Source organism: Chiroxiphia lanceolata, chromosome 8, assembly GCF_009829145.1.
Source record: "Chiroxiphia lanceolata isolate bChiLan1 chromosome 8, bChiLan1.pri, whole genome shotgun sequence".
NCBI classification, from domain to species: domain Eukaryota; kingdom Metazoa; phylum Chordata; class Aves; order Passeriformes; family Pipridae; genus Chiroxiphia; species Chiroxiphia lanceolata.
In genome coordinates, this window is record NC_045644.1 from 6,480,547 (window position 1) to 6,506,193 (window position 25,647).

Genomic DNA, 25,647 nt, shown 5'->3' on the forward strand with positions numbered 1-25,647 from the left:
CACCTCCAGGGATGGGGACTCCACCACCTCCCTGGGCAGCTCCTTCCAATGCCTAACCACCCTTTCTGTGAAGAAATTTTCCCTGATATCCAACCTGAACCTCCCCTGGCACAGCTTGAGGCCATTGCCTCTTGTCCTGTCACTGGTTGCCTCACAGAAGAGATGAAGCAGGAAAGACAAGGAGCTACCGGAGAGGGTTCAGCAGAGGCCACAGAGATGATCTGGGGTTTGGAGCATCTCTCTGATGAGCAGAGATTGCAGGAGCTGGGCCTGGTTAGCCCAGAGAAGGCTGAGGGCATCTCATCAATCCACACAAATATCTCCAAGGGGTGTCAGGATGGTCCCACACTCTGTTCAGTGGTGCCCAGGGACAGGACGAGGAGCAATGGCCATAAACCAAAACACAACAAGTTCCACCTCAACACGAGGAAGAACTTCTTTCCATGGAGGTGGCAGAGCCTGGAACAGCTGCCCAGGGAGGGTGTGGAGTCTCCCCCTCTGGAGACATTCCAACCCCACCTGGACTCGTTCCTGTATCACCTGCTCCAGGTGACCCTGCCTGGGCAGGGGGATGGACTGGGTGATCCCCAGAGGTCCCTTCCAACCCCAACTGTTCTGTGGCTCTGTGATATATTTCCTAAGGACTCCCAAAGCCCCTTTCCTAATCATTATTCTGAAATCCCAGCTCATGGCTGGAGCGTTTTTAGATATTAAAACCCCATAGATGTGAAAACATCATTATAACCCAGAGGGACAAGGCAGCAGTGACTCATATCCAAACTGTGTAGAGTTATTAAATATAAATGAAAAAACCTCAATAAAAAAGCCAAATATTTGAGCACATTGAACACAATTATTCTGAACTTTTCTAAATATAAGCTGTCTGATTTCAAACCTGATTTTTTTTATTACTTGCTATATTAACAACCCAATGTTCCTCTTGCCTTCCTGGCTGCTCTGCTTTGTTCTGCACACAAATACCTGGGTTTTACAAGTGGTACATTCATATCCTTCATCTCAGAAACATCACATGCAGGAAATTTCCAATGGTCTAATGTGAGAACTAAGGAGTCTTCCAAATTAAAGTTCAAGCAGCATTTAGACTCTGTCCTATTCACCTTGTCTGACAAACTTGCAAGAAAGACCTTCAGAGCTCAGTCTTGGCTAAATATGTTAAATAAATGAGAATATGAGGAGTAAAAATCTTAAGGAGAAAACCTAATTTGACACACAGCAGCTGTTCCTCCCTCCACACCGAGCTAAGGATTCCAGAATTAAGCAATCATTAGCTTATTATGTCATTCAGCAAACACTCCCAGCTTCTGTGGAAATCCTTCAGGCAACAGGAGGCAACCGTGGTGCTCCAAAAAAATCACTATTTGATCAGACTCCTCACTCCAGGCACAATGTCAGTCTGGGGGGTTCCTTTATCCTTGCGTATCACTGAGAGGAAAACAGGGAATCAGCGTTTGGGAAGGGGGACTGTCAGGGGGGTGATGCAACACCTACAACATCACTGCTGCAGGGTGGAATCACAGAATCATGGAATCACAGAATGATTTGGGTTGGAAGAGACCTTAAAGCTCATCCAGTCCCCTCCCATTCCACTATCCCACACCTTTCACTATCCTAGGTTGCTCCAAGCCCTGTCCAACCCGGCCTTGGACATTTCCAGGGATGGGGATTTCTCTGGGAAATCCATTCCAGCCCCTCACCATCCTCACAGCCAAGAAATCCTTCCCAATAGCCCATCTAACCCTGCCCTCTGGCACTGGGAAGCCGTTCCCCCTTGTTCTGTTGCTCCAGGCCCTTGTCCAAAGTCCCTCTCCAGCTCTCCTGGAGCCCCTTTAGACACTGGAAGGGGTGCTAAGGTCTCCCTGGAGCCTTCTCTTCTCCAGGTGAACACCCCCAGCTCTCTTAGCTTTGTTCTAACCCTTTATAGACAATTATTTGTCAACAACTAAGCCATGCATTAGTAAAACAGACATTTAAATATTTTCAGTAATCATCACCAAAAAAAAAGTTTGTTATTTCTACTGTATCCCTCAATGCCAAGAAAGACCTGCAGATGCACTAATTAACAGGCACACAGGCCAAAAAAGCTCACAAATATTTCAGTTTTGATCATTCAGTGATGGATAAACAAAAACAATGATTTGGGTTGGAAGAGACCTTAAAGCTCATCCAGTCCCCTCCCATTCCACTATCCCACACCTTCCACTATCCTATTTAAATGTCACGACGGACATTTAAATAAAAATAAATAAAAATCAGTGTCCAACTAATCCAAATGTTAAATCCAAGCTCATTTTGTATTCACCTGAGGACTAGAACAGTCATTTAGTGAGGTCAAACACCTGGCCTCCCAGAGTCAAGGCCCATTCCTAATTCCAGCTGTCTGCAACTGGGAAAAACCCACAAAACATCTCCTGTAGCTCTTATGAAAATTAGTGTTGTTTGGAAAAATGGCTTTTCTCCTGGCTTCCTACAGGGGACCTGAGCAGAAAGGCTGTTTACTTCTCATTTGATTATTTTATTTTGGAAAAGAGGATGCAATTTCCCCAAAGAGTCCAGGAAAAGAGGAAAATAATGTGAGCCTTGGTTGCTTGGCCAGTCAGAGCTTCTGCCAGCACCAATGAGTAACAGTCCTGGAGCAGGGCTTCCTTATTAAACTTTCATCAACCTCTTTATTAAAGTTTCATCAGTCAGTTGAAAGAGAAGTTTGGGTGATTTCCCCTCCTTTGATGAAGTTCTCTCTCCTTCTCTCCTGCTAAGTAACTCCATGAAGAAAGGACTATCCCTGTGATTGTTAATCCAGGAGAGGAGGCACGGGTGGGGTATGTGGAGTCAGCAAAGCCCCTCTCCTATTTGCAGGCAGTTCAACAATCACTCATCAATTTATCAGCTCTAACACAACACTGGACTTGCCAAAGCCAGCCCAGGACGTGACTCCTTGAGGGTTGACGACCTTCATCTGAGAAGTTCTTCTCAGAAACCAACCAGATTCTGCTGTAAGATTTTTGAAAAAGTTCTTGAAAGAGTTTTTTAGAATCATCATTAACCATTCCACATTTATAGGTGGAATTTCAAGAGTCAAATGCAGCTGTCAACATATCCTTGAGGGGGAAAATACGCAATATTTTTCCTAGCAATGGTGGTTTCCCAAATCTGTTTTTGGCAGGTCAGGGTACACCCTGGGCAGGCAGGTGAGACTTGTCTGCTGAATCCCATAATCACTGAGGTTTGGAAGAGCCCTCCCAGCACATTCAGCCCAATCTGTGCTCAATGCCCACCTTGTCACCCAGCCCAGAGCACTGAGTGCCATGTTCAGTCCTTCCTTGGACACCTCCAGGGATGGGGATTCCACCACCTCCCTGGGCAGCCCCTTCCAATGCCTGAACACCCTTTCCAGAAAGAAATTTTTCCTGAGAATCAGGAAGAATCATCATCAAGGCCTGACACCAGTCATGCTTTAACAGGAGCTTCTGATGTGTCTTGGAAGGAACTTTACCCTTCCAATCATCCAGCCCCACCCATCCCAGCCCCCACACCTACAGGGTGATGCTCCATGCCCATCTGGCCATTCCACCCCCATCCTGCAGGCTCCAAACCATCACCTGCTGAGCTCCTGCAGCAACATCGATCCTTCAATAAGTGAAACCATGGATTGACTTAAACAGCATATTTATCCCTCTGCAAAGGAAAACATATTGATATCCCTGTCTCCTGCAACCCAATGGGGGAAAACAGCTTGTGTCACTTCCATTTGTAAACTCCAGTTATTGTATGAGCGTGCCAGGGGGAGCCTCACCAACCCCTCACTTTTCTGCTCATTTGCAAGAAACAAAAATCCCTGGCTCTTCACAAACAACACCCTGCAAAGCACTAGGAGAGCTGCATTTATTTACCAAAGGGTCTCTGGTCAGGCAGGACAATAGTATGAAAGGGTCAGAATTACCAGCCTTGCCCATAAATAACATATTTTATGTTTTATTTATGTAATGGAAGTGTTAAACCAACCCGAACTGGGCTAAATTTTCTCTTGATTCGGGTTGATAACAAGAAAAAGCACCAAAGAACCATAAACTTAATAAGCAAAACAAAAACTTTGTGAAGACTGTGATTAAAGTCAAGCATTCCCAAACCTAATAAAGCATTTGGCTCTGCAATGCTTGAACACTCCACAAATAAAGAGGGGTTTGATGGCTTTTCAGGGACATGAAGAGGGTCCTGCAGTGCTATTGTTGTTTCCCAAACACGGAGCCGCAGCACACGCATGTTAAATACAAGATAATCCAATTTGAGAAGCCCAAACCTGATTATTTGTATATGTAAATGGGCTTCAAATCAAAGCATGTGCTCAGGAAATACAGAAGGCTGGAGGTCCTGGGTCCTGTATTTCAGAACTGCTAAAAAACGTAAGACAGTATAACCCAAATTCAACACAAAGCAACCTCACTTAATTCAGAGATTTGTAATGTCTGAAATCTAAACTGAAATTACCCAGAAAACTGTGCCTGTATGTAGGTGTGTATTTGCATATAAATCCTAATGCTGATAATTGCTACAAGAGACACTGGCTCGGTTCTGTAAAGGTTCCTGGGGTTGAAAGAAAGAAAGGACACTGACAGGGAGGATCAAAGTTTCAATCTACTGAGGACATCCCACATGACATCCTTGTCTCTAACTTGGACATGGATTTGAAAGATGGAGCACTCAGTGGGTAGGGAATTGTCTGGAAGGTCACATGTAGAGCTGTGGTCAATGGCTCAATGTCCAAGTGGAGCCCAGTGAGGAGTGGTGTCCTCAGGGGTCGGGATTGGGACTGGAGCTGTTTGACATCTGTGTCTGTGACAGGGACAGTGGGATTGATGCACCTTTGGTCAGTTTGCCAATGACACCAAGCTGGGTGGTGCAGTCACATGCCTGAGGGAAGGGATGGGGCATCCAAAGGAGTGTGGAGAGGCTGGAGAGGTGGGGCTGTGCCAAATTCATGAAGGTCCTACAGCTGGGTCAGGGCAATCCCATCACAGGCTGGAAGGAGAATGGCTGGAGAACAGCCCTGGGGAGAAGGACTTGGGGGTGTTGGTAGATGCCCCATCCCTGGAAGTGTTCAAGGCCAGGTTGGACCAACCTGGTCTAGCGGAAGGCATCCCTGCCCATGGCAGGGGGTACAACAAGATGAACTTTAGTGTTCCTTCCAAGCCAAACCATTCCATGATTCTGTGAAAACCTTCCCAAACACACCAACAGGAACATACAAGTAATCACTGCTGGTGAATCTCTTGAGAGCCAGGAATGTCAAACTACAAGTACACCCCTTCAAGCACTTAAACCAACATTAACAACAGTAAAAGCACAGAATATCATGTACCAGAAGGTGACAGCTTTTATCTAACAGGTGACACCAAGGGGTCCTGCCAATGCTTCCTCACCCCTAATTCAGCAGTCATCGACCTCGCAGGGATAGGCAGGTGCCACAGGGGCACATCTGACTGAGGACCAAACCAGCCCTGACCTCACCCACATGGCTGAGAGCACAACACAGGAGATAAAAATATTAATCCTTTCTTTGCAAAAATATCAATCCTTTCTTTGAAAAGTATCAATCCTTTCTTTGAAAATTATCAATCCTTTCTTTGAAAATTATCAATCCTTTCTTTGGAAAAACATCAATCCTTTCCCTGAAAAACATCCAGCCGCTGCCTTCCACCCAAACCCGCCAAATGTGGCAGACACAAAACGAGCCATCATTCCGAGGTGGGCAAAGCCCACAATTCTCCTCAGATACACAAACCACTAAGTACATAAATTCATGGTTTGCAGTTTGTGAGATAATAATAGAGCTTCCTTTCCTTACAGAAAATAACACCTTGTAGTAGCTGGAGCTGCAGCTGGTAAATTATGCATATTAGCCTCCGCAGACTCAGTGCTCATTCCTTTATCTCTGGAACTACAGATCCATTGAGGAAACAATTATATCATTACTGATAACTGTGTGAGGCAGACCCGCCATACGAGCGGCTCCCGAAATGAATCCAACGCAGAGCCGGTAGAACCCTTATTAACTGCTCCGTTTGTACCACTTAACAAAGCCATTTGCTCACAGGGTTTTCATTAATCTCCACCTTAAGTGTAAAGACTACACAGCAAATACTTCAAGTGCCACCATAACCCTTGGAGAGGCAGGTTCTGGTTGTGGCTGGAGGACTCAGATGGTGCCGTCCTGCAGGGATGGCCCCACCCCACACGTGTCCTGCACGAGCTCTGAGGCCGCACAGCCTGGGATGTTACTGGATTGGTACAACCACAGCAACCAGAAATGAGATTTTGAGAAAGATGGGAAGGAATTCTTGACTCAGAGGGGGGTGAGGCCCTGGTACAGGTTGCCCAGAGAAGATGTGGCTGCCCTATCCTTGGAAGTGTCCAAGGCCAGGTTGGATGGGGCTTGGAGGAACCTGGGCTAGTGGAAGGTGTCCCTGCCTGTGGCAGGCGGTGGGACTGGGTGGGCTTTAAGGTCCCTTCAAACCCAAACCCTTCCAGGATTCTATGATTTAGAAAGGTGGTTGGGGGTCTTTGCGCTCCTCCCTGCATTTCTCCCTCCCAGTGGAGCTCAGGGAATTCTGAAGAGGCAGACAGTGCTGCACACACTGCCGCAGGAAGAGCTGGATCCACCTGAGGATACCCTGTACAAACAGGCTGGTGTTTGCATGTATTATCCAGGTAGAAGAAAACCTTCCCTTCTCCATGTTACTTCCAGACCTCAGACACGGCACCAGGCTGGGAATGTCCTGGTTCTGCCCAGTACATCCCCCTGACTCACTGCCAGGTACACTCTTGTGTTATGCGTGTAATAAAATGTTTGTGCATGTTTAAATAACATTGTTGTGAAATATTTTAAAATATTGAAATCTTTTAAACATACATAAAAAAGGAGGGGCTGTTACTCCCCTGCCCAGAACATCTCCCTCACCATCACACTTTTCCTGAAACCCCACTGTCTCCTGCCTGGGAACACAGCTTGATGCTTCCCCACGTCATGCTAGGGGGATGCAGCGGGTTTTATGGATAATTAATACAAATAAATAATATAATAAATATAAATAAATAAATAAATAACAGGGTTTCCCTATAGCAGCTTCACTCCCCCAGCTGAGCACTGGAGATCCTGGCAGGAGGAGGCAGCTGACAGACATGGCTTTGCTAAAACACCAAAATATGGACCCATTTGAGTGGTTCAACATGTTTCAGTGCAGAACAATATTCACTGCTAATTAATCAGGTTGGCAAATGAGCCCAAACAGTAACAATCTCTTCCAGCACACTCTGAATCTCAACAGTGATGGCAAAATACATCCCATGTGCTGCTCAGCTGCAAAAAAAAAAGGACTTTATGGGGCAGAGACCACAGAAAGAGGAGGAAGGAACAATTGACAGTGAGCCATTAATTCTAATTCTTAATTTAAGAATATATTTAGAGGTTGAAACATCAGTCGCATTTTACTTCTCAACCTCTTCTCTGAAACAACTGCTATATTACTACTGCAGTGACAAAACAGAGATTCAGCTCTACAGAAATGCATGTCCTGTGCTTTTCCAAGTATAAATCTTAGTAACTTACAGAATCCCTGAATATTTATACAGAAAATATACATAATAGTATAAATATATTTATAGGTATATAACTCTTAGTCCTATTAATGATTTATGCAGATCAATGGAATTTATTTCACACTATCCCTGTGCATAACTGAGCCTTAATGAGCTGACTGATCAATTCCTCCCCTCTACTGCCAGTGGTCTACAGAGACCACACCGAACTCTTACAATGAGCAGCCAACAGAACTGTGCATGGGCTGTGCCATAGAATCATGGAATCATTCAAGTTGTCAGCAATTTCTTGTTTGAAAAATAAACTGTGCAGTTGGGGAGTGGCTGGTCCCTTCATTCCAGAGGTCAACGACAGGCTAGGGAACAACCTGTTACAATCTCCTGTAATTACACATAGTCTTTTCCTTCTTTCAGAGTAATTTTAGAGGATGAAATGCACTTTGCCATCAAGGTTCAGCTCAAACAGGAGATTTTTAGTCGAATGGAAGGAAACCTTTACTCTAGAGAATGGCTTATGCTTCTCTGGGAGATGCATTAAGGGAAAAACACCAATTAACAGGCAAGTGCCTAATTATTTACATGCTACTGACCTGGTACCAGCTGAGGTGCCAACACCAGCGTGGGCAGTGGCCTGGAGGCAGCAGCTGGCCTGGCTACAGCCAGAGCTACTTGGTTGGTCATCAGCAGAGGTTTCTCAGCTCCCTGGAACAGCCTGGACTCCTCAGGATGTATCCAGGCTGAATCCAGAGCAAATGCATTGTTCAAGTATATCTGTCCAACAGGGAGAAATGAAAAACGTTACCCCTTGAGATAAAAAAATTCAGTAATAAAAGTGAGACTAAAGTGTCTTTAACTCAGTATTATAACAGGTAGTGTCTCACCTGGGGACAAATCTGCCAAACTAGATGGATTTCTGCTCCCTCAGTGTTGAGGCTGAGCTTAAGTGACCATCTAAAAATTAATTGGCTTTTAACATGAATCATCAGCTGATGCAGCATCACAAAGAGAAAAGCATCACTGAAGGAAGCAGTGTCCCTGACACAGTCACAGCCACTCCAGAGAGACTCATCGGCACCTCAGGGAATGCAGCCACCTTCCAAACTGGGGACAAGAGGTGAGGGAGGGGATGGGATGAAGTCACAGAGCTGCATTTTCAGCATTCAGATGGTAAATGGTCATGTGAAGGTAACTGAGGGTGGGATGAGGACACAGGATCACGAGTGACTGGGTACTGGGGACACGGCAGCGCTCATAAGTGACACCGCTGCTGCCAGAGCTGGACCTCGGCATCGCTCTGGGGTAAATAGGGGAAAAACCAGGAAAAAAGGGAAAACTCCCATAATCACATCTCATTTTAAAAGTAAGACGCTCTATTCAATAAAGACTAATATTGGAGTTGTTCTAGTTTTTTAAGGCTTCAGAAAAGCAAAGCTGCGTAAATGTTGCTCCATCAACGCTCCCTCCCAACATTCCTCCTCCACAGGGTTTTCCTGACAAACCACTGACCTCTCACACTCCATCACAATCCACTAAACCCATAACATTCCTCAGCTTCCATACTTCATGTACTTCAGCCTTAAAACCACTTTAACATCCAAGATCAGACTTACTTTGCAGTTGGGCAGCCTTTTATCGATCCAGCTTTTCCCAGTGTGAGGTGGAACCGAAGCCGTGAACACAGGGGGGAAAACAGGGACAAATTCCACGCTCGAAGAAGGGGAAAATCCTATGATTGGAGAATGAGCTCCAAATATCCACTTTGGAGGGGGGAAAAAAACAGGAGGAAGAGTTAACAAGAGGATTTTATCCCGAGTAAACTGCCGCTTTTCATGACTTCCTAATCATGTTACAGAAGAGCACTGAGATTTTCAAGCACATTCCTCCAGTCCAACAAGAACCTGTGATTCTTGGGGCATCCCATGGTGAGCAGCACATGGCACCGGCATCATAAACTGCTTTAGGAAGCCACAAACCAGTAGCCTGGAGCACAGCAGCACTGGTAATGGCTGCAGTGGGTTTGCTCTGATCAGACTGAACCTCACACACAAAACCAAACATCGCTAGAAAATGCTTTGAAAACGAGTCTGGAGAACCAAAGGAAATGGTAGAAACGTATTTTTTGTCAACTTAAATTCTCTTGGCAAGTGGGTTCCCACAGCAAAACCACCTCTGCAGATTAGTCAAGTGGTCTCATGCTGAGGAATAATTGATGTTCCCGTTTCATTAGACCCAGCACCGACTATTTTCTCCCAAACCACAAGAGACGCTCGAACTCGAAACGGCTGGAAATCATCACACGAAATCGCGCGGACACCACAGCGCTCACATCCCGGGTTTATTTTTACCTCTGCGTGGTAAAAAACATAAAGACGATGTAAAACTACGGCACAGCTCCGGCACCTGCACTGTGACAGGGAGAGCACCCGGCCGAGAGGCTCCGCTATTGCTGCTGCTGCTCACGGCAGCAATTAATAATTCAAATATTCATCAGGGGAAGCACTGGCGCGACACACCGGTTCCAGTGACACGGCTCAAAACTTTCGTCTTTATAAATATTCAAAGAACGCAGAGCGGCGATGCTGCCCCGGCTGCCGGAGCATCCCTCGCGTTCCCGCTGGATCTGCGGGAAGCGCATCCCCAGCCGGCGGGGAGCGGAGTCGGAGCCCAGCCCGGCCGAAGGGACCCCCAGCCCTGCCGAAGGGACCCCAGCCCCTCTCCCAGCCCTTCTCCTCCCGGGGAAAACCCTGCCGCAGGTTTCTAGAGCCTCTGGAAGCGTCGCGATCCCCCACACTTGGAGGCGCGACCGGAGACGGAGCCCGGGGGGTGCAGAGCCCGGGGAGGGGGATTGTAGAGCCCAGGGGGGCACCGCCCGGGGAAAGAGGATGCCGAGCTCGGGGAAGGGCGATGCCGAGCCCGGGGCATCCCCGCCGTCCCGCGGGGTCCGTCCCGCCGCGTCCCCTCGGCGGGGGGGGGGGGGGGGTCCGGTGGCGGGGCTGGCGCCGGGCACGGACACGGCCCCGGGACAGCTGTGCCCCCCGGGGGTCGCGGGGCCGCTCCGCCCTTACCTGCCCCTGGAGCAGCGGCTCGGTGGTCGCGGGCAGCAGCGGCAGCAGCGGCTCTGCGGGGCCGCGCCAGCCCCGCAGCACGGCGGGGGCGGGGGGCGGCAGCAGCAGCGGCGGGGGCGGGGGGGGACCCCCGGCGTTGGCAGCGCCCACTCGGAGCAGCCCCGCGGCCGCGGGCAGCACCCAGGCCCAGGGGGGCGCGGGGGGCTCCGCGGGCGGCGGCCACAGCAGAGGCGGCGGGCGGGGGGCGGCGGCGGCCGGGAGCATCCCGCATGGCACGGGGGGAGCGGGAGCGGCTCCGCTCGGCTCCGGCACCGGCTCCGCTCCGGCACCGCCGCCGAGTGAACTCCGAGCGGCGGGAGCCGCGGGCTGGCTCCGCCCGGCGCGGGGGGGGGCGCGGAGCGGGGCGGGGGCGCCGGAGCCGCCCCGGGGAAGGGAGAGAGGGAGGGGGCGCCGGGACCGGCCCCCGGCACAGCCCCCGCCGGGAGCGCGGACGCTGCCGTGTGCCGTGGGGGAATAAAATGGGCTTTTCGGCCACTTCCCCAGCGCCCGGGGGGCAGCCCCCGCGCGTGGGGGGTCAGGGGGAGAGGCGGAGGGGGGATGCGTGGGGATGGGAGAGACAGCTGGGCTGGGCACGGCCCCTCCGACAGCACTCCCGACACCCCAACACTCCCAACCTCCCGGAGCTCCCCACCACCCCCAAAACCTTATCGACTTCCCCAATCTCCCCGACCTCCCCAAAACCTCACCGAACCCCCAACCTTCCCTAATCCCCCAACACCCTCGACCCCCCAAACCTCCCCGGCTCTGCCAAAGCAGCCCCAAATCCCCGACCTGCCCGACCCTCCCCAGTCTCTCTACCTTTCTCAGACTGTGAATGTGCCACGGCAGCGGCAGCAGCAGCAGCAGGAGGCTCAGATATCCCACAGCTGCCCCCTCGAACACGACCCTTCTGTCTGCAGTGGAAATAACCTGAATTTAAACTAAAAGAGGGGAGAATTGGCTAAGATATTGGGAAGGAATTCTTTTCTGTGAGGGTGGGGAGGCCCTGGCACAGGTTGCCCAGAGAAGCTGTGGCTGCCCCATCCTTGGAAGTGTCCAAGGACAGGTTGGATGGGGCTTGGAGAACCTGGTCTAATGGAGGGTGTCCCTGCCTATGGCAGGGGGTGGAACTGGATGATCTTTAAGATCCCTTCTAACCAAACCAGCATAGAATTCTAAGGATTTTCCGGCATACAGAAGCCTGGTACCAGTGCTACTGCCAGAGAGCAGATCTCTTCTCCAACCCAGCTCAGGTGATCCTGGGCTGAGCCACCCCAGGAGGACAAGACGTGTTCTTTACAACCTGTGGGCTTGTTTCTCCTGCCTTCTCCTCCACACTGGGAAATAAAGCAGCTGAACAAACCCCTGCGAGCTGTTGACAGCATCCCAGCTTCCAGGAACTCCTGCAAAAATTAAAGGAATGAATACCAGTGAAATGAGCCTGAGATCACACCAAGTGTTTCAGCTTCACAGTTTAAAATCATTGCAGAGGAACTGGATTTCCTATGGCAGAGCACAACCTGAGTAAAGGTAATACTCAAGAAGGTTTGAAACCAAATTACAATGATCTGTGGCTGAACACTCAATCAGGGAAATACATTGCTCATAATTACCCTCAGAGAGACACTGAAATACTGATCTGAGTAAGGTACAAAGTGACAGGAGTCAGATGGACAGAGGATCACTGCTGAATGTTTTAGTGTGTTTGTAAAACTCAACCACATCCTGGGAATAGTAACCAAGCAAGAGAAACAGAAATGCAATGACAATATCAACAACAAAAACCAATAAACAAAAATGTTTGTTTCCTCTGAAATGCAGAAGTCCTCAAGTAGTTGGGTTTAAATGCAATAGGGGAAAAAAGGCACCTGAGACAGTTCAGTCTCACCCCTAGTGCACACCTTAGCCCTTGGATACTGCAAAGAGCACTTTAGAAAGACAAAAAGCCTATTTAGCCCTGAAATGAAAGGTTCAGACCCATCATCTTCATTTCTGAAAAATGCATCCAAGCATTCAAACAAGACATGCCTTTCATTTATATCTAAATTACAGATTTTTTTCCTGAAGACATTCTTAGCCACTGTTCTTCATGACAGGGTTGTCTTTGTGACACAATATCAGGTAATGACCAAACTTTCTGTTGTTAATGGACTGACTATTTCAAAATACAGGTGCCATAAATCAGCAGCCATCCATAGGGATCCGTTTGATTTGGTTGGTGAACATAAACAGAGCAGATCCTGGGCCACATTCCAAAGGCATTGTGTAGAACACCCTGTGTGCAGGTGTTTCTGGAGCCATGAACATTTGAACATCTGAAGCTACCTGTAGGTGATAGCACTGACCAGAATCCCGGCACAGCTACACGCTTAGCAAATCCCTGATGAACAAATTCCTCCCTGTTTCCATGTGTGATCTGAGCTCAGAGTCCCAGGGAAGGAGCAAGGACAGGGAGTCTCCTCCCCCATCACAGGGATCTAGTGCTGGGTGAGAAAGCAAACGTGAGCACAGAGAGCTCGTTCATTTGAGGCACCAATCCCCCCTTTCCCTCCCTCCCTCCTGGCAGGGCAGCAATCAGGACCCTGTCCCAGGAGCTCTCATTCCTCCTCCAGCAGAGCTGTCAAACCCCGGGCAAACAAACGAGCCTGCGAGGTGATTGTTCTGTTTCCTCACACCAGCACAGACCAATAGTCTTGTCCCTCGGGTTAATCCTTATCTGCTGCTTCACTCATTTGTTTCCAGCAGTGGTGAAGAGCAGCTGCTTCAGAAATGCATCAAATAAACCCACGGTGCCCCTAAATGTGCAACACCACATGACAAAGGGAAACGAGCCTCTGAGTCTGCTCGCGATCGGCTCCTGGAGCGGGAGAATTGATCGTCCTGTGTCTTTAATTCCAGCCAGATGCTTTTTATTCTCCCACAAAGCTTGCTGGAAGCTCTGACAAATTCCCGGTTTTGGAAATTGTGGTTGGATAGAGGGATTAACCCCCGATGCCTAAACCAGTGTGGATCCCATGGGATTTCACAGCTGCTGGATGTGTGTGTGGTGGATGGGGGAGCAGCTTCCACTGCTCCTTGGAGCACAAGTCAACCCTCCAGTGAGCGGAGTACCCAAGGGAAACACATCAAATTGAAAATCCTGACATGAAATGACCTAGTTTCTATTCCTGTCGTGTGAAATACCCGATCTCTGATTTGATTTTTGCTGAATTCCATTGATTTCCATGAGCTTGTTTCAACCCCATTAAAGATATCAAAGAAACAGGAAGCAAATGAAGAGTAGCTTCAGTGCAATAAAAATCACTGCAGGAAAACCTGTGTGACACCTGACTTCAGCCTTCCCTGGAGCCCTTTTTCAGGTTCTGTGGAGAGTGGGAACTACCATGGAACACCTGGCTCCCTGAGAGGCTTCCCAATCTTTCTGGCAGGATGTGACCCATGGCAAACTGGATGGAGAAAAGGATGGAGTATCATTCCCCCTGTAAAATTCCCTTTATAAAATATCAGTTTCCTTTCCATTATATTCCATTAAATTTGTTTTCTGGTTTCTTCTTCAATATTCACAAGCTGTTTTTATACAAAGATAGAGTTATTGATACCAATATTTCAAACTCTTGTTTAGGAAGGGAAAACAAATGAGGAATTGCTGCCCTTTCATTCATAGTCAACTGAAAGCAGGAACAAGAGGGCACAGGCAAACACAGAATCCCAGACTAGTTTGGGTTGGAAGGAACTCAAAGCTCATCCAGTCTCACCATCTGCCATGGGCAGGGACACCTTCCACTATCCCAGATTGCTCCAAGCCCTATCCAACCTGGCCTTGAACACTTCCAGGGATGGGGCAGCCACAGCTTCTCTGGGCAACCTGTGCCAAGGCTGCTGGAACAGCTAAATTCATTCATTCAAATCTCAAATTTCTTCTCATCGTGTTGGATTCAGAAGTCAAACCAACCTTTCTTCTTTAAAAACAGCACAACTGCTGCACAGATCCAGAGTAAAGCTCTGCAGGGTTTGCATACAGGAAGATCACTTCAGATGGCTAAGAAACAGAAAATGTTCAAACCACGAGAAATAAAAAAAAAATAAATGGCATCTTTTGTGTGTGCAGGCTCGAGACTGAGAGGCTGCAAACATTTTCTTTGTGAATTGCAGAACAAAGAGCACAGTCATTTCAGGTAAGGTTTGCTTTTTAACTATCCTTTTTGGGAGTCATTCCTAGTTCCACTCCATGGCAGCAGAAGGATAAAAGAAACACAGGATAAAGATATCTACCTCTAACTCCCCTTTGTGCCAGAGCACTTCTGAGAGCACGCTTTGCTCTCACTTTGATATGGGCATCCATTTAAAAGACTCCAAAAAAGTTTCCATACTAAATCTGGGGCTGAGCAACCTGTAGAGGCAGCAACTCATCTCCCCTCTGCATAGAGGAAGAAGGGTGAGGATGGATAGAACCATCCTTAGTACACCCGGAATTCACAAAATACAGTCAGTGATGCCCTCACACATCACGTGCCAGGTTGTGAAATTTGGGAAGGGAGCTGCCCAGAGAAGCTGTGGCTGCCCCACCCCTGGAAATGTCCAAGGCCAGGTTGGACAGAACTTGAGCAACCTGGGATAGTGGAAGGTGTCCCTGCCCATGGCAGGGGCTGGGACTGGAGGGGCTTTAAGGTCCCTTCCAACACAAACCATTCTCGGATTCCATGAAGTGTCTGACCTGGTGCTGGCCCAATGCTCCAGAAGAGCCCTTGAGGCTTTTCTAGGGGCCACCACATCTCCTTTCCATGGGAGACACTCCTGGGAGGTCCTGCTGACCGTTAGCAGAAAGTGACAAATTTCCTTATTCCCTTCTGACTTTCAGAGCCAACAGGTTGTCTGGAGCAATCTGTGCATCTCCAAGGAGACCTATTGCAGAAACACAGCATTCTGAGTTAGATCTGAAACTTCTTAGTCAAAATACAAAGATGTGAAGCATCAAGGGTTTGAGGAGAAGATGCTGGTTTGCAGCTGGTACAGCCCAGCAGGGAATCAGAAGAGGAGTTTAATGTTTAAGTTTTCAGGGGATGCTTTCCTGATTTACATTCTTCAGCCATCACTGAAAGCCTGGAGACCTGGTCCTCTGCATCACCTCTCATCTCATAAGCATTCCAGGTACCTCAGGAAGAAACTTTGAGCATTGCAGGTTCTCAGTGAAGTCAGATCAATGAGTTCACTCAAAACAACTAGTCTGGAAATTAACTGTTTCATGAATTTCAGCAAATACTTATGTGAGAAGCTCCAAACATCCTGCTAGTCAAACATCCTTCTGCTCAAACAGTCCTGGAATCCAAAACAACAACAACAGATGGTGTCATCTCATATCTACCTACTGCTGTGAAGGGACACTTGATGGATAGTCAGTGAAGCCCCTCATAGGCAGACTCTCAGTAGGGTTTAAAGTAAAAAGATCCAACTTTTTTGTGCTAGTTTATCAGTAAAGAGCAGTGATCACATCAACACACTCCACAGCACCAGCAGGGCAGGCAGAAGGTGCCACAGTCCAGCAAAAATGCCTGTCACATAGGCAGCAACTTGGGTTTTCACTCTCAGAAGCAAGTTACATTTCATCCTGGAGGGACAAAAAATTCTCCCTGCTGTAGGGAATCAGGATTGCCATGTCCAGTCGTTCCTTAGACACTTCCAGGGATGGAGACTCCACCACCTCAATGGGCAGCTCCTTCCAATGCCTGAACACCCTTTCCAGGAAGAAATTCCTCCTGATGTCCAACCTGAACCTCCCTGGCACAACTTGAGGCCTCTTCCCCTTGTTCTGTCCCTTATTTCCTGGGAGCAGAGCCCGATCCCCCCAGCTCACCCCTCCTGTCAGGGAGTTGCAGAGCCAGAAGGTCCCCCCTGAGCCTCCTTTTCCCCAGGCTGAGCCTCCCCCAGCTCCCTCAGCTGCTCCTTGTGCTTCAGACCCTTCCCTAGCTCTGTTGCCTTCCCTGGACATGCTCCAGCCCCTCAATGTCCTTCTGTGAGTGAGGGGTCCAAACCTGACTCCAGAATTCCAGACACAGCCTCACCAGTGCCCAGCACAGAACCCCCACCAGACAAGGATGAGGCTCTTGCACTGCTGTGAAGCCTCACAGGGGTGTTCCGGATGCTGAGTGGGAATGTTGGAAAGGTGCTGCACCCACCCACACACCCCTGCCATACACAACACAAACCAGCCAGTGAGGAGCCAGCGAGCTCCCTGCCAGGGACACACCTCTCCTGAGGCACCAGTTTCCATCAGCCCACTCCGTGTGCACAGGGGCTCATGAGGGTTCCTGCACCAGAGCTGAGTGGGCTGAAAATACATCAGGGCAGGGAGGGGAGTCGTGGGTGCCTGAGTCTCACACTGGGGGAAAATCACAACTACCTCTGCTTTTTATACATTATTGCAACATAAAAATATGTTTTTGGCTTCTTAATTAGGTGCTTTTACCTCCTCGCATTAACACAGCTTTGTCAGAGCCAATTGCAAGTTTTAAACTTCACTTTATCAGTGAAGCAATTACACTTTTATGGGATTTATCCTCTTTGCAGTAACTTTAATACACTTTTGTTACTTAATTATTTCCCTTCCCAGATTATTGCTCTTAAGTAAAATCCCCATTATTCTGGATTCAGCAGTGGAGACAGTGGCCCAAATCACACACTTCCCTTCAAACCCATTTGGGCAACCAAATGTGGGAATATCAGTGTCAAGTTACAAAAAACGTACCGAGAACTAATTATTTCATCTGGAAACCTTCCGATTTAATTTCCCCGGCACTAAATCCCCAGTGTCTCTTCGCAGTCACTCAGCTGGAACGGGCTCTGCTCCACTCCCGCAGGAGCCTTTCCAGGACAGTGCTCTCCCGCTCCCTCCTCGCTGCAGCCACTTTTCCTTGCCGCCTAATTACCCATTTCAGGGATGATTTTCCCTCGCAGTTGGAGTTGTTCGCTGAGGCCGTTTATTCCACCTCCAGTCCTCCTGCAGTCCAGGGCTGGATGCTGCGTTTTGTCTTCCCCCGTGCCTGAGCTTTCCCTGCGCTCACAAAGGGGCTGGAGAGGGAGGCAGGGTCACCTCCAGTGACACAGCCACCCCCCGTGCCACCAGCTTGGGGCTGGAGAAAGAGCACCGGCTTTTCACCCATAGAAAGTGCTAAAACAGTCATTTAGGAATTAGGACACAAAACCCTCCTAAAAACAAATGCTTGCATCAAAATCCCTCCCCCAAGCTGGGATGTGCTGCTGTGAGGAGAAGAGGAGCCTGGGGTCTGCCAGAAACTGCTGGGACTCGGATGTCTCTGGCAAAGAACAAATCCCAGTCCAAGCCTCTCCAGTGAGTGCTCAGCCCCCAGATCGTAAATGGGGAGCAAACACCAGTACAGTGTGGGCACACACCAGTTATACCTCACTGTTTGGTTTTGGGGGTAGAACTCGGTCCTGCTACCTTCGGTAGCTCCGAAGCAGTTGTGCTCTGTTCCCTGAAGGGATCAGAGCATCCCCCGGAGGCATCGGAGCCTCCCCCAGCTTTCGGGGCTGCAGCTCAAAGCAACAACTCAACACTCTCAGCAGCCGCCGGAGCTTCCCCGCCTCCGGCCAGGAACCCCAGGGAGCAGGAGGGGGAGAAGAAGACGCTCAGGAGGCCCCGACTTGTCTCCTGGATCCAGTTCCCAGCCCTGGTGCGGGAATGGGTGAGGCAGGCAGTGGTGGATGCCTCTGGGAACTGCACACTGAGAGCACAGGACAACTCCTCCTTTCAGCCCCGTCCCTCGGGGTAAGTGCTGCTGGTTCCTCACACCAGGATCCATCCTTGCAGGGCTCTCACCCACCCAGACTGAGCAGCAGAGCTGGGCACAGCCAAGGGACAGAGCTGAGCATGGCCAGGCCGGTTGTGGATGGGGAGGAGCTGCTCGTTAGGACTCTGCTCCTTAGGGCTCACCAGCACCTTCTTGCATTTCTGAGGGAGACAGAGAATTATCCCCTTACTGATCATGCCTTTCCACACAGGTTGCAAGTGGCACGGACTGAGCTGTGACTGCCAGCCTTTAGTTAGGGCAGAAAACACGATAAAAGACCGTTTTCTTGTGACATAAGAAACTTGTTGCTCAGAAGGAATTTACACTGAACACTGCAGAACTTGTTAAATCATCTTCTAAAGAGCCAAGCATGGATTCCCTGTTTGAAGATGCCACTGGTGTTCCTGGCAGGTTGTGGAGAGCCATGTGCAGGCGTGGGCACAACTGGACAGCCCAGGTTAGGGAGAGAAATGGCTCAACCACAGCTGGAATTCAGCCATGAGAAAAAGAAGATTTCAGCCTGGAGCAGAGAAGGCTCCAGGGAGACCTCGGAGCCCCTTCCAGTGCCCAAAGGGGCTCCAAGAGAGCTGGAAAGGGATTTTGGACAACAGCCTGGAGGGACAGGACAAGAGGGAATGGCTCCCCACTGCCACAGGGCAGGGTTAGATGGGCTATTGGGAAGGAATTCTTGGCTGTGAGGGTGGAGAGTCCTTGAAACAGGTTGCCCAGAGAAGCTGTGGCTGCCCCATGCCTGGAAGTGTTCAAGGCCAGGTTGGATGGGGCTTGGAGCAAGCTAGGATAGTGGGAGGTGTCCCTGCCCATAGCAGGAGGTGCAGTGAGATGGTCTTTAGTATCCTTTCCAACCCAAATCATTCTGTGATTCTCTGATTTCTAAGCAACTTTAAAAAATCAGCTAATGCAGCTTTTTGGACAAAAAACACATCCATCCTTTAAAGAAAAAAAAAAAAAATCACTGTTACTGCTGAGTAAAAACCTGACTGACTTTGTAAAAGAGAGGAATTCTACAGACACCTCAAACACTGCAAATTTAAGACAGTTTTACAATTAAAATAAAACAAACCTCAAAAAAAACCCCAAAAGAGAACCACCAAACACAACACCCTGCACTTGGTATGATGGACTTGTGCTTTCCTTCTCCCAAGAGTTGAGGAAAGCTCCTGCTTTGGGCTTGGGCTTTAAGGGAGACTAATAATGATTGAGATCCTCCCTTCTTATTAGAAAGTTCCTCTGCTCTGTGTAATTTAAAAATAGCCTGAGCAACTGCTGGTAGCACTTTCTACTAGAGAAAGTAAAAAATGCCCTGAGTTTCTTTTTAGATATTTTTTGATCAGATGAAAATTGAAAGAAAAAGAAATGCTTTAATGCTCAGTTGACAAGCAAAATCCTAAAGAGAAAAGGGAATCAGTTGCAGAGGGTCCTGCTGGCAGATGACAATTACATCTGCCACAGGAATTCTTCTTGGGAGTGGAGCTGTGTGGGTCTCCTGTGATACTCATAAAAGTGTGTAGGGAGGTCCCTGGGGTCATCAATCTTCTGTGTGCTCTTTTGGGGTTTGGTTTGGGTTTTTTTCTTGGTTTATTTAAGTCCTTCTTGGGCTTCTCACAGGGTTTTTTAGGGAGAATTCAATATACTGATGGCCTGTGAGACCATGAAGGGTGTGGGCATGAAGAGGAGCTGAAATGGATTCTCCTGTAAATTCCTATGGAAAAACAGCCCAAACAAAAATACTCCTAAGTGATACATCCAACCCTTTCAACAACACAGCCAGCAGACCACAAGAGCTTTATGCCATTCCTGAAGAAATATTTATCACTCAGATAATGACACAATTAACTTTGTGGCTTCCTCTCCCATTAAAAATCCCCCAGATTTATGGGAGTGAGCCAGTAGAACTCCAAAGGTTTCTCCTCAGGTGAGGCAAGGGGGATGTTTCCAGTGACATCTCCACTGCCATGGGGGGCATCTGGTGTGGGCTAAATGAAGCAGCTCTTTCACTAACAAATTAAAAGCAAAGAGAAGCAACACTAGTGGATGAACATCATCCCTCAGCCGTGTCCAGCAGAGTCAGCACCATCCTGGAGCTGGAGGTTTCCAGCCAAGAGCTTGGCCAGGGATTTGTCCTGGTCCCACTGCCCAGGTTGACACATGTGACCTCAGAATTCAGAAGCCTCACTGAGGCCCCCAGTGAGGAGAGAGGTGGTAGCACCTCTCCATCCATGGGGACACAGCACAGGTGTCTGTCCTGCAAGTGATGCAACTCTCACATCTGACTAGGCCCTGCATGTTTGAGCACTCTGAACTGGGGAGATATTAAATATCACAATACTTCAAAAGTTCAGTTACCTATATCTTTTAAAGATTTCTCAAAACACCAGAGCTCTTAGACACTCCTCTGCAGCCCCTCTGATTGTTCCTGTAACTCTTCTGTCCCTTTCTTACTTCACTATAAACCTGTCAATTATGTTTCCTTTGGTGCAAGCAGGAAAGCTGCCCCTGTCCCTGATCCATGAGTGATGCCACTTCCAGACCATCTTTCATCTTGAATTTCAGCAGCCCAGTCCAGACCACAGCCCAGCTCCCACTGCACCTCTGAAGCCTTGCTTTATTTTCACCTCTCCTTTTTCCACATTATAGCCCTTAAAAAACACAGAAAGTTTTATGACTATGGACAAATAAATGATGAAAGATATTTTAACTACTCTTTTTCCATTCTCTAGGACTTCTACAGACACCCAAACATTTAAGCACAACTGGATTTGGTTCCCCAAATCTGAGACTTTACCAGGGAGGGACAGGTTTTTTTAACTATAAGTGAAGCTCCAGCTGGTCCTGGGCAGGATGAGGGGCCCAGGGGGTGATGCTGCACTGCTGGGGGTGTGCAGGGCTTTGTGCAAGAGCTGAAAGAGATTGTGCAGAAACGGGAGAGAAAACCTCCAACACATCAGACAATGAGAAGAACATCCCATCGATCCTGTGACAGGGAAATGTGGCATCTCATGCAGCTCCTCTCAAAAAATGCACTATTAATGCATTATCAAACCTTCAGTTTGTTCAGTGTCTGTAGCACAAACTGCCAGGAGCGCAGAACATTTCATGCTTTCATCTCCCAGAAATAATTTGACAGTGCTTGAAGATTTGATCGCTCTGATTACATTATTATTGTTTGTTGAATACCAATAAAAGCTTTAAAAAAAGCCCAACCCAGCACTCTTTTCACTGCTTGATTGTAGCAGCAAGATGTGCTGTGATGGGCCACTAAAAGGAGAGGAGGAATTTTTCTTTTCCCATGGGATGAGGCTGAGCAGGAGGAATTCCCACCATCTGTCTGAGCCCCTAAAGCTCCGCTACTAGCCCTGATGGGACCAGACACAGGACCAGAGTCTGTTCATGGAGCAAGACCTGAGGTATCTCTTGATGGTTATTGAATGATGGAGTATCCCACAGCATCAGCCTTGGGCTTTACACCAGTGGACTCTTCTCCTCCAAACTTACAGGATCATGGAATGGTTTGGGTTGCAAGGGACCTTAAAGTCCATCCAGTTCCACCCCCTGCCATGGGCAGGGACACCTTCCACTAGCCCAGGTTGCTCCAAGCCCCATCCAACCTGGCCTTGAACACTTTCAGGGATGAGGCAGCCACAGCTTCTCTGGGCAACCTGTGCCAGGGCCTCACTACCCTCACGGCCAAGAATTCCTTCCCAATATTCCATCTAACCCTGCCCTGTGGCAGTGGGAAGCCATTCCCTCTTGTCCTGTCCCTCCAGGTTGTTGTCCAAAATCCTTCTCCAGCTCTCCTGAAGCCCCTTTGGGCACTGGAAGGGGTTCTGAGTTCTCCCTGGAGCTTGGATCTGCTCCAGTCCCTAGACTTGCGATCTGCTGAATCAAAGCACTCAGAAAAATTTACATTTATATAGTTCGTGGCTAAAAATTATCCAGTGTCCATGAACACAGGAAGCTGCATGAAGCCCCAGCCTGTCCTCTGCGTTCTGATATTCATCAGAAACCAGGAATGTCTGCTCCAGCCAGTCATAAAATCAGGGAATCTTTAAGGCTGGAAAAGTCCTTTAAGATCAAGTCTAACCATCAACCAGCACCATGGTCCCCATGACACCGGTCCCCCCTGACAGTCCCTGACAGCCACATTTGGCTCATCGTTGAGCCAGTCAGGGGCACAAGGAGTAGGATCATCTCATTATTTCCTTCCTCGTAGCATTAATTTCCCTCCTTAATCCAAACACAGCTTTCTGCAATTATTAAAGCAGTTTTAATCCAATAAAACATAAACAGCATGGATCAAAGGATATCCCAGAGGCACAGGATGGGAACTGCTCCTGTAAAGTTCAGCCCCATAAAATGCAAAGCTTGTTACTGCATAAGAGGCAACCCAAAGGTGGGAGCTGTGCAAGATGTGTGTGTGCCAGAGCCCCATCCATCCAATTAAAGTATCTGACTAATCACCAGTTAGCATATTTCAATTAATTTAATTAGCACGTAATAACATTGCATCACACACACATAATGCTGTAACTTGGGTTCAGATTAAACTCTAAATTACTGCAGAACACATCCGGTCCTACATGAAATGCAAGTAAAAGCTGCTTTTCTCCCTTTCCTTCTGAGCTCCCTTCAGGAACAGGCATAGGCAGAGGTCTGGAAATCTGAATTCATTAAGTGAATTTATGGGATTCATGAAATCCAGAGATGTTGATTAATCTAAGACCGTTCATGTGCTTCTTGAATCATTAAGGGCAGATGCCAGTGCTTGAAATTGGACATGACAACACTCCCAGGCTGGTTGGCTTGGCCCTACCTGGCTCATCCCACTGGCATGATCAGATCAGATTCAAGCCCAGTGGTTCATCCATCAGCCGTCAGAAAGGGCAACCAAATCAAAGGCTGCCATTTCTGATACTCCCCCTCCCATTTCTGACTTTTTTTTTCCCCACACACAAGGAGTTTATCTGGAGCCCATCACCCAGTCCCAGCCTCCCAGTGCTCAGAGAAAACTGGGAACCACTTCCCTGATCTCAGTGAGGTGCCTCCAGCCAGACCTTCTACTGCCAGACGTTCATTTGCATGTCACACCACCCTCTTTAAAATTCTGCTTTGCTCTACTAAAGGCATGAAAACCTAAAGATCCCTTTCTAAGCAGCAATAGTGCCCCAAGGGGAAGGGTCCCTTGTGCTCTCAGGGATGTTTCCTTGACAGCATCACTCCTGTGAGTGTGGGGATGAGGAACTGGCCTCAGCACAAGCCAAGTCTGGTGAAAGAGCAGGGAAAAAAAAAAAAAAAGCCATAAAATGCAGGGATGGGAAGGGAGAAAAGTGACAGAGAATGGAGAATGGCAGCAGGTGGAGGCTGGAATAACGTTGTCTTCTGCAATTCTACTGGAGGTTTCTCAGTTTTCTTTATTCTCTACTCTGGTGTCTGTGCCCAGGGTGCAGCAAGGCCAGTTCTGACCCAGAGCACCCTCAGGGCAGCGAGCAAGGATGAGCTGCCTGTTCTCCCCAGACTCCTGACTGGGTCTCTCTAGGCTGCTACAGACACCATCACCCCTGTTCCCTGTTGGGAGAGCTCTAATCACAGTCAAAACACCTCCAGGTACCTGCTGAGCTTCCCTGCTCAGGAACATCTCCACTTACTGGTCACGTCCAAGGCTTTGCACACCCTGCAGCAACAGCAAATGTTACACTTAAGGGAAGGCTTTTCTAACTCATTAATTAATTTGTTCCACTGACTGAGACTCTCTGGAAAGTCTCTAGAGAAGTGTTTTACACTAAGGGTGGGGAGGCCCTGGCACAGGTTGCCCAGAGAAGCTGTGGTTTCCCTATCCCTGGAAGTGTCCAAGGTCAGGTTGCACAGAGCTTGGAGCAAGCTGGGAGAGTGGAAGATTTCTCTGCCCTTGGCAGAGGAGGGAAAGAGATGGTCTTTAAGGTCCCTTTCAATCCAATTCTGTCTGTGATTCTGTGAAACACCACGTTCTTACTGATCTCATCAGAAGCTTTGAGCCCCGCCAAATATCCTCCCAATGAACAGGAGAATGTGACTTTCCTTCCTTTTCATGCAGTTGTGATGTTGAAGGATTAAATCACTAAAGCATCTGAGTGATGTATCTCACTGAAAATAGTGAAATATGATTTAATAACATCTTTATCAATAAAAAGGAAACCATACATTATCTATCCTGAATGGACCCCCTGCTTTCTAATTTTAAAAAAGTTAATTTTAAAGAGAATTTTCAGCTCAGTCAAATAAAACCTGTTTCCCTTTGAATTTCCCTTCTGATCTGTGTATGACAATATTTCTCCTCAAAGTGACCTCGTCAGAGGTTGCACTGCACCAGCTGGAAAGCCACACCATAAAAATCATGTCAGAATCTCTGAGTATCCCAGCTAATGAAAGGACAAATAAAATACCAGCATTATTTCCAACCTTTGAAAATTCCCTTTCTGAGGAGTCCTTTTAAGTGCTAATTAATCAAATCAGTGATATTTTGCTGGGGTCAGTGACTCATTTCTGCTGCACTCACTGACTGCAGAAGTCTGAAACACAAAACTAAAGAGATCATATTTCTTCCATAGATGGTCAAGCTGTGTTTGCAGAGAGATCCACATTATCTCCAGTCAAATACATTCTGAATCACTTTTTTCTCCCCCTCTCTTCTTTTCATAGCAGTACAGAATTAGGGAGATGACATTACAAGGAATATTTCCATTGACCATCCAACCAACCCTTGACCTGTGCAGATGAGCATCACCAGGTTACCCCTTCCCTCTTATAGCCAATCCAAGGAGACCCTGAACATTCCCAGCCAGGTTCATCTGGGAATTCAGCCATGTTCTTCATGCAGGACCAAGGCCTGGATTTGTGGAAGGCACAGCTGAATTCAAGGCTGGGAGCAGAAATTGGCTTCCTGCACAGATGGAAGACAGGGATTAGATGTAACCTCACTCCAACCACCCCCTACCACCCTGGTACCCTCCCAGTAGGGCTTTGCAAATGTGCATCCAGAAAGTCATATGAAGAAAGTCATGTTAAGAAAGGGCAGAGGAAGAACTGATGGAAGATCATGGAATCACAGAACGGTTTGGGTTGGAAGAGACCTT

General features: G+C 48.2%; 1 protein-coding gene across 2 annotated transcripts in view; it reads right to left on the reverse strand.

Moving 5' to 3' along the window:
• TCERG1L (transcription elongation regulator 1 like) overlaps window positions 1–10,983 on the reverse strand; it is a 58,702-nt gene extending 47,719 nt beyond the window's left edge. The window contains exons 1-3 of one of the 2 annotated variants that reach the window (XR_004358332.1): window positions 10,677–10,983; window positions 9,222–9,368; window positions 8,202–8,382 (exon numbers count right to left, since the gene is read on the reverse strand). Coding sequence is in view for 1 of the 2 variants with exons in the window: in XM_032695272.1 (XP_032551163.1) it covers window positions 8,202–8,382; window positions 9,222–9,368; window positions 10,677–10,940 (592 nt within the window). In the remaining variant the exon portion in view is untranslated. The remainder of the gene's footprint in view (window positions 1–8,201; window positions 8,383–9,221; window positions 9,369–10,676) is intronic. The other variant, XM_032695272.1, reaches the window with a different exon arrangement.
• Between the last annotated feature and the right edge of the window lie 14,664 nt (window positions 10,984–25,647).